General features: G+C 49.8%; 1 protein-coding gene and 1 long non-coding RNA gene across 13 annotated transcripts in view; both read right to left on the reverse strand.

The window, feature by feature from the left end:
- Positions 1-12,884, reverse strand: part of LOC144738757 (uncharacterized) — a 71,368-nt gene that overhangs the window by 21,250 nt on the left and 37,234 nt on the right. The window lies entirely within an intron of this gene.
- Positions 1-12,884, reverse strand: part of LOC144738754 (uncharacterized) — a 57,823-nt gene that overhangs the window by 21,250 nt on the left and 23,689 nt on the right. For all 12 annotated transcript variants that reach the window (XR_013589309.1, XR_013589308.1, XR_013589310.1 and 9 more), the window contains exons 2-4: positions 5,915-6,067; positions 4,842-4,933; positions 3,973-4,235 (exon numbers count right to left, since the gene is read on the reverse strand). Coding sequence is in view for 9 of the 12 variants with exons in the window: in XM_078621752.1 (XP_078477878.1) it covers positions 3,973-4,235; positions 4,842-4,933; positions 5,915-6,067 (508 nt within the window). In the remaining 3 variants the exon portion in view is untranslated. The remainder of the gene's footprint in view (positions 1-3,972; positions 4,236-4,841; positions 4,934-5,914; positions 6,068-12,884) is intronic.

The raw sequence follows: 12,884 nt of genomic DNA on the forward strand, positions 1-12,884 counted from the left end.
CACGCACACACCACAGACGCAGCAAACACCACAGACGCAGCACACACAAACAACACACGTGCAGGCCACATGGACACACCACACAACACGCACACAAAGGAAGAGTCAGGTGAAAAGTGAAGGATCAACAACAGGGAAAGCATTGAGATTAAAACGCACGCATGAACATCACCGTCATTGAACTTACAAACAACACACGACACTTCACAACAACAGCAACGAGTGCATTTGGTGTTCCCGACATCCTTGTTTAAACGCATGGCTATCACGAATGCGCCGTTGTAACTTCATACCGTGTCAACCCATACGGTTTACGCCGTATCAGGGAAATTGAGTTCTCAGGTCCATATGGCGTACAGCCGTTTCTATACGGGCAAAAAAAAATATGATTTTGCCTCTGTGTTTGTGTTTCTCCCCTTGTGATGGGACTTTGTAGGATGAACGTTGAGCTTCAAAAGGGGCACGGGATGACCAGTAAGGTCTGAATTGGTCTGTAAACAAGCTAGGGCACTGGATAAGGGGTTGACAGCTATGTAACTTGCACGTTAATTTTTTATTACTTTCGGAAAAACTCGTCAACGCGACGCCGGCAACACCCGTTGCGAAATTATGTCACGGGGACCTTTAACGTCCACCGTCGAGTGAAGTGGAGGGCGTGTAGTATGTGTATTTTGTTTTCATTCCAGTTTAATAGGCACACCACCTGCAGCATTAAGCATTAACCAGGGTGGCCCCTGCATGATTCGAACCCCGAGAAGCTCCAAGGCAAGCGGCGAAAAGCACCCACCGCCGGACCGCGCGAGAGATTCACCGAGATTCAACGCGGGAATCCACCGCACGTTTTACACATCGCCCGTTCCGCACTGTTACGGTCAACCCAGGCTGGTCGGTATGACCACCCAAGTACCGGAAGCCGCGCCAGGTTTTGGAAGTTACCGAGCCTAGGTGCGGTCAATGAATGCTCGCCGCGTGTTCTTGACAAACCGCGTAAAGTGGACTAACGACAACCACACAGACACCCAACATGTTTGCACATGCACGCTTGCGCACACACACACACGCGCGCGCCTTCACAACAGATGTGCACACGCACGATCGTACACGCACAGAAACACACGCGCGCACATTGGCAACACACACAATGACACCCTCACACACTCATACACGCTCGCATACGCCCAGACGTGTACTCGCGCAGACACATTCACACACCCCGACCTCACGCGCACACACGCACACACAGAACACCCTCGCGCGCACACGCACGAGTTAAAAGACACAAACGCCCGCATTTAAACACGTACACAGGTGTCTCGTCCGTCACAATGTGGGTATGTTGCCAAATCAGATTTTTTTTTTTACACTTTTACCGCGTTGGGACAAAGCGCTGTCTGTAATGTCAAGTGATACTTCAGGTCACGCAAACACAACAACAACAACCGCCCTTCGCCACTAAGTGGCGGTGACGTCACCACGGCACTTGTGCCAGGCTTTGTGCACACAAACACACAGAACGATCGATATCGTTAACGCCACACCGATCAAGCACTCCACGGTTCTCAAGTTTGAGAGATTGACTCACAAGTCAAGGAGAGAGGCACGGGGGTTCGAATCCCAGTCAACATCTCGGCCGACCACACACCTCGTCGTCAATTCATGAGGGATTCTTGATCACCCGTTTGCGAAATCGTCGATTCGATTACCAAATCCGCTTAATTTAGTTTCTTCTTTTCGTGACAATCAAAGCGACCGTGAGCAAAGAGCGACCCCGTTCGAACCGCACGGCGCGTCCCAGTGCGATTTGGTCACGCGACAAGCAACGAAATATAATATTCCGTGCATTAAAGAAACAAACTTACAGCGCCTTGTCAATCCGCTGCTGGATGAATGCCTCACCACGTCATATCGGTCATGGGGCATATTCCACCGTACTTCACCAAAGCTGGATATGTGTGGGTTCCCAGAGAGATCGGTCATCCATTTATCTTGTTGCCGTTTGTAATTTTTTACGTGTACGGTTTCGCATCGCACCTAGCCCACCGTGCTAAACGGAGGTGCGTCAACAAAAAACAAAAGACGTTAATAACCCTGGTCATCATCGCGGACTGGAACCCGGGATCTTGGCGGGTGACAGCTAGCTCCGACGCATTCTCCAAGACTCCCAGCCCCAATCTGTGTAGCTGAACTCAATACATCTGGCATCAACTAACGACTAGAAACTAAAACACATTTGTGACAGACCCTGGCTATCACAAATGATATCTCGACCAAGTGGCTTATCATCATCACGTTGAAATGAATGGCAGCCAAAAACTCTAAAACGCGTGACGTTGATTCTAAAATGTGGAGGGAAAAACAGGGGGACCCACTGAAAAATCCACGCAACAACGGGGAGAGAGACACGCAGACTCCAAATATACAGCAGGCGTCAGGGTTGGGATCGAACCCACGACTTCCTGCATACCAGGCGAGGAAGTGAACATCTCGCCACCGCGTCACCCCTTCAGCAACAACAAGCCATCACAGACAACCCCAGCAGGTGGTTCACTTAAACCAAACAGCCCCGGCTGTCAAAACAGTTCAGAACAATACCGAATGTCTCCCATTGGGGCAGGCGAGACGAGACGCCTTCGCCACCCGAACAATAACGACCCCACACTTTGGCGAACGCCCGGTCCGTGCACCGAACCAGTGGGCCCCAAAAGTCCTGCTTAAGAGCTCGCGAGTTCGCGAGCCGCATCACACGCATCACAGCAACGTCACGCGTCTCTCTCCCGAGAGCTGTGCAGTGCAGTAGGAGGAGGGTGTCCCTGTCGCATCGGGACGTTCGGAGAATTAAAAAAGACCCAAGGACCTGGAGAAAAAAAACTATCACGTGCTAAGAGGATATATATATAAAACGTATATTTGCAAATGGAATCGAACCCACGACCTCCTGCATACCAAGCGAGGAAGTTAACATCTCACCACGGAGAGCGAGAACACGCAAACTCTAAATATACAGGAGGCGGCGTCAGGGTCGGGACCGAACCCACGACCTCCTGCACACCAGGCGAGGTAGTGAACATCTCACCACAGAGACACGCAAACTCTAAATATACAGGAGGCGTCAGGGTCGGGACCAAACCCACGACCTCCTGCACACCAGGCGAGGTAGTGAACATCTCACCACAGAGACACGCAAACTCTAAATATACAGGAGGCGTCAGGGTCGGGACCAAAGCCACGACCTCCTGCACACCAGGCAACAGCCTGAAGCGGGCAATGTTGCTCTACGCGCGCGTGCAATCCTAATAATTCGTCACTTTCAAACGAGGCGACTTCAAACCGTGACGCCCGGCGGCACACACACGCAGTGGCCTGCTCTCTGTTTTCATAATGACGTCACGGGATCTTTCACGTCCACCGGGGAAGCGGAGGGGCTTGTAATGTGCTTACGGTTAATGAGCACACTGCAGTAGTAACCAGGGCGGCCCGACGAGTTCGAACCGCGAACCTCTGTGGCAATAAGCGGTGAACGCAGCACCGCCCCTCTCCTCCTTGGGCCGTGGGCAAAGCTCCCCCGTATAGCCTGAACGGACTTTTGGGGCAAGTGCTGTTAAGCGAGCAGCACCTATGAAGGCCGGCACCGCACACGAGGGGGTGGGTGGCCAGCACCACGCCCTGTCGCCTTTGTGTCCCCAGTGGCGTTGTCTACGCACCGCACCGTGTGCTCATTTCAGACCGAGTTGACCTAGGGGAGGCCCAGGACCGGTTCAGATAACCGTCACCGGTGACCACGAGTGGGACTCGAACTCGGGTCGCCGGGTTCGTAGCGCAGCGAGCAAACCGCTACGCCACAGGAGTGCACACACACGCACAGCAAAGCAACCTAACCGGGTCTCCAGCGCAAACCCTTGCAACCGTCACTCGCAACCATCGCTCGGCAACCATCGCTCGGCAACCGACGCTCGCGCCGCGCTCCAGCCGTACCTTGGCAACGCGCTTTCTTCTCGTCGCCGTTGGCGTTGGCGTCGCCGTGGGAACGCTTGCGGCTGCGCCCTCCTCCGTCACCGTTGGAGACCGTCGACGCCGCAGCCGCCGCAGCCGCCGCAGCCGCCGCCGCTCCTCCCACACCTCCTCCTCCGGCGTCGCCGCGGCGACGGGCAAGCTCGTTGGCGAGGAATGCGGCAGGGCGCGAGAAGCCCTGAGAGATGGCCAACTCCAGCGGGGTGATGCCGCTGTGGTTGGGCACTCTGGGGGGGGGGGAGATCGGGGCCGCGCGGGGAGGGGAAACGCGAGGGGCGGTGAGTTTAAAGCTGTTCACCTCCTGCCCGGCGAGCCTTCCGCACCTGCCTCTATGGACTAGAAGTGCACCTAGCCTGGCACCGCAACTTGGTAGCCAACGGCGGCTGTTGTCGGTATAGTCGAGCGCGTGTCTGTGTGTGGCGACGTGGGGAGAGCGGTGGTGCAACGGTTAAGCTCGCTGCTCGAACCAAACCGGCGACCCACCGTTCGATTCCCTCTCACGGTGGCAAATATCTGAGCCTGTCCTGGGCCTCCCCTAGGTCAACTCGGCCTCATACGAGTACCTGGTGCGGCGTGTAACCAGCATTGATGTGTAAACATCGCCACGAGGGATACAAAGGCTGCCAGGCGTGGTGCTGGCCACTCACAACCCTCGTGTGCCGTGCCGGCCTTCGTAGGTGCTCGCTAACCGCTTAGTTTATTTAGAAAACGATTAGAAAAAATAATAATAATACTAGATTGGGGGGCTGGGTGATCTTTGTCTGTGTGGCGATGTCCCTCTCACACAAAGGGAGAGAGAGAGAGGAGGCGGGGGTGGTGGGGGAGACACTCACTCGACTTGCGCTCCACACGCCACCAGCAAATGGACGCACTCCTCACTCCCGGAGCGAGCAGCCTTGTGCAGGGGAGTCTCGCCCAGGTAGTCCTGTTGAGCCGCCCGCCATCATTGTCATCATCGTCATCATGATCGTCGTCATCATGATCGACGTCAATGTCAATGGGGGTAAAAACAGCAACATCCTCACTGACGGCAACACCATTATCATCATAGCCATTGCCGGCAACATTATTGTCATTACCATCATCACCACTGTCATTGGGAGGAGCACCAAAAGAGTTTAATCATCTTTGTCAGCTTCAACAGCAGCAGCTTCATCATCAATCACAATCACTGCAAGAATCAACATTAGCAATGTCTCTCTCCCCCGCCACCTGTACGCATCTTCACCACCACCCCCATCATCACCACAACTTATCTATCACCACCATAACTACCAGCATCCCCATTCATTGTCACAACCACCACCACACCACTAGCACGCCGATTCATCGTCACCACCACCACGTCCATGACCACCACCGCCATCACCACCACCACCAGCATCCCCATTCATTGTCACAACCACCACCACACCACTAGCACGCCGATTCATCGTCACCGTGTCCATGACCACCACCGCCATCATCACCACCACCACCACGCCTTGTCTATCACCACCACCAGCATCCCCATTCATTGTCACCACCACCACCACATCACTAACACACCGATTCATCGTCACCACCACCATGACCACCACCGCCATCATCACCACCACCACCATCAGCATCAGCATCCCCATTCATTGTCACCACCACCACCACATCACTAACACGCCGATTCATCGTCACCACCACCATGACCACCACCGCCATCATCACCACCACCACGCCTTGTCTATCACCACCACCACCACCACCAGCATCCCCATTCATTGTCACCACCACCACCACATCACTAACACGCCGATTCATCGTCACCACCACCATGACCACCATCGCCATCATCACCACCACCACGCCTTGTCTATCACCACCACCATCAGCATCCCCATTCATTGTCACCACCACCAGCACCACCCGGCACCTGCTGGTTGACGTTTGCCCCGACCCTCAGCAGCCACAGCAGGCAGTGCTGGTGGCCTCCAAAGGCTGCGATGTGCGCCGGCGTCTGAGCGTAGCGCGAGGTCACCGTTGTGACGCTGGCGCCGGCCTGCACAAGCGTGGAGAGGCAGTCGAGCTGCGGGGAGGAGAGACGAGGAGGGGGGAATTTCTCATTAAAGAACAAAAACATTCCCCTTAAAATGCCTAGGCATCTCACCCCATTATAATAGCAGGTTTTTAAATCCTTTATATTAAGTTCGCTTGCTTGCTTAGGACCGTGCAAATCTTTCGGTCGTTTTTTAACCCACTTCCCGTGATCCAATCGAGCTGACATTTTGCACACAGACTCGTTGTGCGTGACAATTAATGTTTGTGAAAAAATTTTTTCCAAAATTTTACACTTTTTAGGACAAAAATATGATATTTAATTACCAATTGCTTAATAGTGCAATGCAATCATCTGACCCATAGGTGGCAGCCATCTCAAGCCAGAGAACGAGAGGACTAGCCACCACGCATATAAAGGATTTATAGTGAAAAACTTTGTTTTTACGGGTTATACTTATTACCCTTTTAAACTGGTACAAAACTGACACCTTTATTCAAGGCATCATGTTTGCAATAACCACAACACAAGTAGTTAAAAAAGCAAACAAAAAGAAGCAACTCTGATCATGATAATAATATGCACTGTCCTTGAAGTTGATTGGTCCACACCCGAGACGGCTTTCTTTAGAGCCTAGTCCCCATTGGTGTTGGACCAGATGACACCAGAAGGCGTACAACTCAAACACAGTGCAATATCAGAGTATTGAGAGCTCGGGGTAAGCATTTACACTACGAGATCTCTTTTACCAGTGGCAAAATATAATAGTAGGTTTTTACCCTTTTAAACTGGTACCTACTATTACATTTTGCCACTGGTAAAAGAGATCTCATAGTGTAAATCTCACCCATTGCTACTTATTGTCTTTATTGCTACACTTGATTACTTCAGAAAACCTCCCAGAGTCTCAGGATTCTTTATCAGGAGGGTTGCCTGCTCAAGATCTTGCAGTCGGGGGCGATGTTCACAATCAGAATGTTTATTTAGACTGGAGGAATCCGATGAGCTATCAGGCTCTTTTTCACAGATGTCAAGTAGGGGCACGGGGTAAGAATGTTACAACAACAAACAATACAAAAAAACACGATGGCGTTGCAAAGTATAGGAAAGCTAAAGAAATCACTTAAATCTTCTTGGTTCATTCGGTAAAGTCACGTAGAAGGGAATAAAATAATAAAAATAAAACAATTCTTACGACATTTCGGCCACAACGCAAGCAGCCGTCCTCAGGCGACAGCGTTGCCTCGACAGACCTGGTTTCACCTGAGGACGGCTGCTTGCGTTGTGGCCGAAACGTCGTGAGAATTGTATTTTATTATGTTTTATTTTTATTATTTTATTACTTCCCTTCTACGTGACTTTACCGAAAGAACCAAGAAGATGAATCCCTGCAGTCACGAAAGCTTTAAATCGAAATAAAATCACTTAAAAATATACAAATGAAACTAAACTAGTTTTCTCTTGCCAGGTAAAGCCCACTGAGGAATTAACTTATTTCTCAAAAAAAGATCTGGGCCACAAATGACATCTCAACAAAGTGGCTCATCACGTGAAATTTTATAGCAGCAGAAATAACCTAAATAATATAAATGCATGTTTCTACATGTAGAGGGAAAAACCGGATGACCCGGAGAAAAAAAAATCCACGCAACCACGGGGGAGAGACACGCAAACTCCAATGGGGTAAATTTGCAGGTTAATTATTCAAAATTGGGATGTCTTAGTAATAGGAGTTACATTTTATGATTGGGTGTTATTTTGTGTGTGTATGTAGCTATGGGGAGTGGTAGTGTAGTGGTTAGCGCGCTGCACTATGAACCTGGCGACCTAAGTTCGATTCATAATCAACGATTTTTGTTCGATTACGGTCACGACCAATAGTTACGATTATTTCAATCTATCCTGGGCCTCCCCTAGGTCGACTCAGCCTCAAATGAGTACCTAGTGTGGTGTGTAGTAAACATCGCCACTGGGGAGACAAAGACGGTCGGGCGTGATGCTAGCCACCCACCCCCCTCGTGTACCGTTCCGGCCTTCACGAGTGCTCGCTAACAACACTTTCCCCAACAGTCTGTTAAGGCTACACGGGGGATCTTTGTCAAGCTATGGGAGGAAAGAGGTAACCCACTTGAAACCCATGCAGGACATCTGTTGAAGAAGTGCTTCAAAGTTCTTCTTCAACAGATGTCCAGGCGACCCCCGCCCCCAACCTCTTATCAGTGCCTAATTTATTACAGAGAGATTCAAACCTTATTGGTCACCCCGTGCCCCTAAAAATCGATCATCCAATAAAGTCAAATCACGAGGGAGAAACACAAACAAATAGACAATCACCACTACTATTCACCACTAGTACACTCACCACGACACTCATCACTACATACCTGTCAACCCCTTATGTCTCTACCTTAGTACAGAACAATTCAGACCTTATTGGGTACCCCGTTCGTTTATAAATCTCAACGTTCATCCTGCAAAGTCCCATCACAAGGAGAGAAACACAAACGACTAAGACACATTATTTGTGCCCGTATTGAAACGGCTGTACGCCACATGGACCTGAAAACTCAATTTCCCTGTACAAGAATACGGGGTAAGCCGTATATATGTTGACAACTATGCCAATCTCCCAGCGTGGCAGTTAAAACGACGGCGCAAGTTTGTCTTTTGGCGTCCTCTGGTCTAACACTGTTTGAGACTAGGCTCTAAATAAAGCTGTCTCTGGTGTGGACCAATCAGTTTTAAAGCCAATGCATCATATACTACCAGAGCATGTCTTTTTGTTTGCATGTTTACCACAAATACATGTGGTTCATGCAGACATGATTCTTTGCAAAAGGTTCCAGTTTGGTGTTTTAACATCTTAACACCTGTTTTATAGCCAGAAAGGGTAAAACGTATTCTCATAAACCATATGGGTTGACAGGTATGCTCCTTTCTTTGAGGCACAGAGCGTTTCTCCCACTTGCGCCACCCTGCCGCCCGAAAAAAAGCAAAACAGAGGAGAGAGCCGGCGTTGCGCATTTATTACCGACAGGCAGTGAATCAAGCGAGAGCAAGACGAACACGGTGACAAGTCTAAATAAACCTTCCACATTCCCCGGTAATGTGAAAGGGGGGAGGCATTTGCAGGGTCAGTGAGTCACTGTGTGTCTCCGTGGCAAACGCTTCTCAAGGGGTGGCTGGGTTTGCTGAGAGAGATTCACAACAGCCATGTCGGGGTGCGAGAGGTTAACTACCTCGCCTGGTGTGTAGGAGGTCATGGCTTCGATCTCAACCCCGACGCCTGCTGTAAATTTGGAGTTTGCGTGTCTCTCTCTCTCTGTGGTAAGATGTCGACTACCTCGCCTGGTATGCAGGAGGTCTTGGGTTCGATGCCGACCCCGACGCCTGCTGTATATTTGGAGTTGGCGTCTCTCTCTCTCTCTGGCGAGATGTTAATTACCTGGCCTGGTATCCAGGAGTTAGTGAGTTCGATCCTGACCCCGACGCCTACTATATATTTAGAGTTTGTGTGTCTCTCTCTCTGTGGTCGAGCGGATTTTTCTCTGCGTCCTCTGGTTTTTCCCCTCCACATTTTGAATCTACATCATGCGTTTAAGAGTATTCGGCTGCTTTAAATATCCACGTGATAAGTCACTTTGCTGAGCGATCATTTGTGGTAGCCCAGTCGCTTCTGAAAAAAAGTTACCTGGCTCAGTGGGGCCTTTTACCTGGTGATCTAAAAATAGTTTCAATAGTAGGTGATCTGATGTCCTGGGTTTGAACCTGTGTTTTCGTCCACCCAACTCCAATTATACCGGGGTTCTCAAAGCATAGTCGAGTTTATCAGAATCAGAATATGTATTCGTACTGGAGAAATGCGTTGAGCCATCCAGCACTTTTTCACAGATGTTCATGGGTCTAAGCCAGGTCACCGATAACTTCCGCAGAGAACCGTAGACTCGCATGGAAGACCCAGATGCTCACAGAGCCCCCCGTAGACTCAAAAAAGGATCTACAGACTGATAGACAAAAAATACCCCGCAAGACTCAAAACCTGAAGTGTGTTAAAACCCCAAGCGATACAATTCCCATATTAAAACATCTCTACTCGCTTTAATTTGGGTTCTAACAGAACTCGCACGCCACCTGGTGGCGAACGGTGGTATGGCCACCAGATAGCCCATTATTTTTTTGATTTACAGATGTAGGCAAATCACCATTGATAAAAAAAAGAATTCACGAACAAATTTCACTCCCCACCAGAGGTCGAAAACGGGTTTTGATTCCTTACCCGTACCCAGCCGCACCAGGGTCGCAAATGGGAACCCGTACCCGGCCGGGTACGGGTTCCCATTCCCTACCCGTACCCTACCCGAAATGAGTGACAAACGGTTACTCACCAGTGACTCACGGCCTACCCGTACCCGTACCCGGCCGCACCAGGGTCGCAAACGGGTACCCGTACCCGGCCGGGTACGGGTACCCGGGTATCGGGTAGGGTACGGGTATCGGGTACCCGATTGCGACCTCTGCTCCCCACTTATATCCCAATCGTCGTGTCACGACACCGAGAATAAATTCGGAACTGTCGCACGGCAGCGCGACCCTCCATGCTGGTGAACGGCCCACGGAAGCGGACACCACAGAGCTACCTCCGAACCCTTCAAGTGGCCTCTGGTCCGCACAGTCGAGGGGGCAGCAACGCCCCACTCACTGCGCATGCAAGGGCGAGGTTCGTCACGCGACAGGTCGATGATATTTGGATTCATCTTCTTGGTTCTTTCGGTAAAGAACCAAGAAGATGAATCCCTGCAGTCACGAAAGCTTTAAACCGATATTTGGATTATTTGACTGTGATAAATTTCCACGTGATGATAAGCCACGTTTGTTGCGCTATCGTTTGAGGCCAGGTCGCTTCTGAAAAAGAAGCTAATAGTTCAGTGTGTGGGCTTTAATTGGTGAAATAAAATAATTTAGTTTCTTTTGTATATTTTATTTTGTCATTTGTTAACCTTCCCCATCGTTTCGATTTAAAGCTTTCGTGACTGCAGGGATTCATCTTCTTGGTTCTTTCGGTAATGTCACGTAGAATGGAAATAATAAAATAATAAAAATAACCCATAATAAAATATTTTTTCTGTGTGAGAATTATTGTATTATGTTTTATTTTTATTATTTTGTTATTTCCATTCTACGTGACTTACCGAAAGAACCAAGAAGACTTCCCTATCGTGTGTTTTTGTATTGGTTAATGTTCTGACCTGCCCCTACTTGACATCCGTGAAAAAAGCTTCATAGCTCATCCGATTCCTCCAGTATATTAAAAAAAGTTATGTTTATATTTTAATTCTCAGAGCTGCAACTTAGCCGAATGAAGCGCAGAGACAAATTTCATGATGCGTTTTTTTTTTTTTTGCTCCATCATTGGCAACCAGGCTGACACCATTGGCGAGCCCCTTGCACTTGGGGGAAGCCGGTTTAATCCTAGCGAGCTGGCCGCATGAATTTGCGGAAAAAAATACTTCATGGCTCAGATTCCTACAGTCTAAACATTCCGATAAATATCCTGAATTCTAACCGCAGGATCTCACCATTTTCGCGCGCGCACACCGCTTCACGAGCACATCATCGTCACACCTGATCTCTCGTCTTTGCAGGTGGCTACAAGTCAAACATCAAGTGGACTATAAGATCCTCCTCCTGCTGCTGCTGCTGACCTACACGGCTCTCTATGAGTTAGCCGTGCAACATTTGTAGGAAGCGATCCATTTTTATACTCCCAACAATGCTCCAGAGACCTTTGGATTGCCTTCTTCCAAGGTCAAGGCTCTGTTCGTGGGGCGATCGGCCTTTTGCCAGTGCAAGCTGCCAGGCTTTGGAATGACGCTTTGTGTCTTTGCTAATCAGGCAGTCGCTAAGAGCCGTTTAAGTCTTGTCTTGTAGGCGAGTGAGTGGATGTGAGAGTGGGTGGGTGGGTGAGTGAGTGATCCGGAATTTTGACAGCACAGCTCCCAGGCTTTCAGAACAACGCTTTGTGGCAATCGGAATCGTTAGAGCTGTTTACGTCCTGTCTTGTGGGTGAGCGGGCGAGTTAGTGGTTGAGTGAGTGAGTGAGTGGATAAGTGGATGAGTAAGTGGGTGAGTGAGTGGGTACGTGGATGAGTGAGTGGGTGAGTGAGTGGGTGATTGGGTGAGCGATCGGCCTTTTGGCACTGCAAAGCTCGCAGGCTATGGAACAACGCTTTGTGCCTTTGCTAACAAAACAGAGTGGTTAGAGCTGTTTAAATCATGTCTGGTGGGTCAGTGGGTAGGTGTGAATGAGTGAGTGAATGGGTGGGTGGTTGAGTGAATGGGTGGGTGTGTAGGTGATGAGTGAATGGGTGGGTGAGTGAGTGAATGGGTGGGTGAGTGAGTGAATGGGTGGGTGAGTGAGTGAATGGGTGGGTGAGTGAGTGAATGGGTGGGTGGGTGAGTGAGTGGGTGAGTGAGTGGGTGAGTAGGTGAGTGGGTGAATGGGTAGGTGGGTGAATGGGTAGGTGAATAGGTGGATGGATGAGCGAGTGAGTGGTTGAGTGGGTGGTTGGGTGGGTGATTGGGTGAGTGAGTGGGTGTATAGGTGTATATGCCTACGCAGGGGTCAAAAAGAAAATTCAGCGGGGTTGGGTCGACAATTTTCGGAAATCTTTTAGATCAACTATTTACCCCCCACTTTCTATAACTTTTAGCACTTCTGCAAGCCTCTTATAACTTTGTTGACGGACAAATGGACAGACAAACGGCACGCTGGGCTTTCACAATAGCTCAGTATGTGTTTATACTGGTAGGAACGAAGTGGACCAGACCACCAATAGATTAATGTGTC

The sequence above is a fragment of the Lampetra planeri genome, unplaced genomic scaffold, assembly GCF_965212315.1.
Source record: "Lampetra planeri unplaced genomic scaffold, kcLamPlan1.2.h2 scaffold_115, whole genome shotgun sequence".
Taxonomy (NCBI): domain Eukaryota; kingdom Metazoa; phylum Chordata; class Hyperoartia; order Petromyzontiformes; family Petromyzontidae; genus Lampetra; species Lampetra planeri.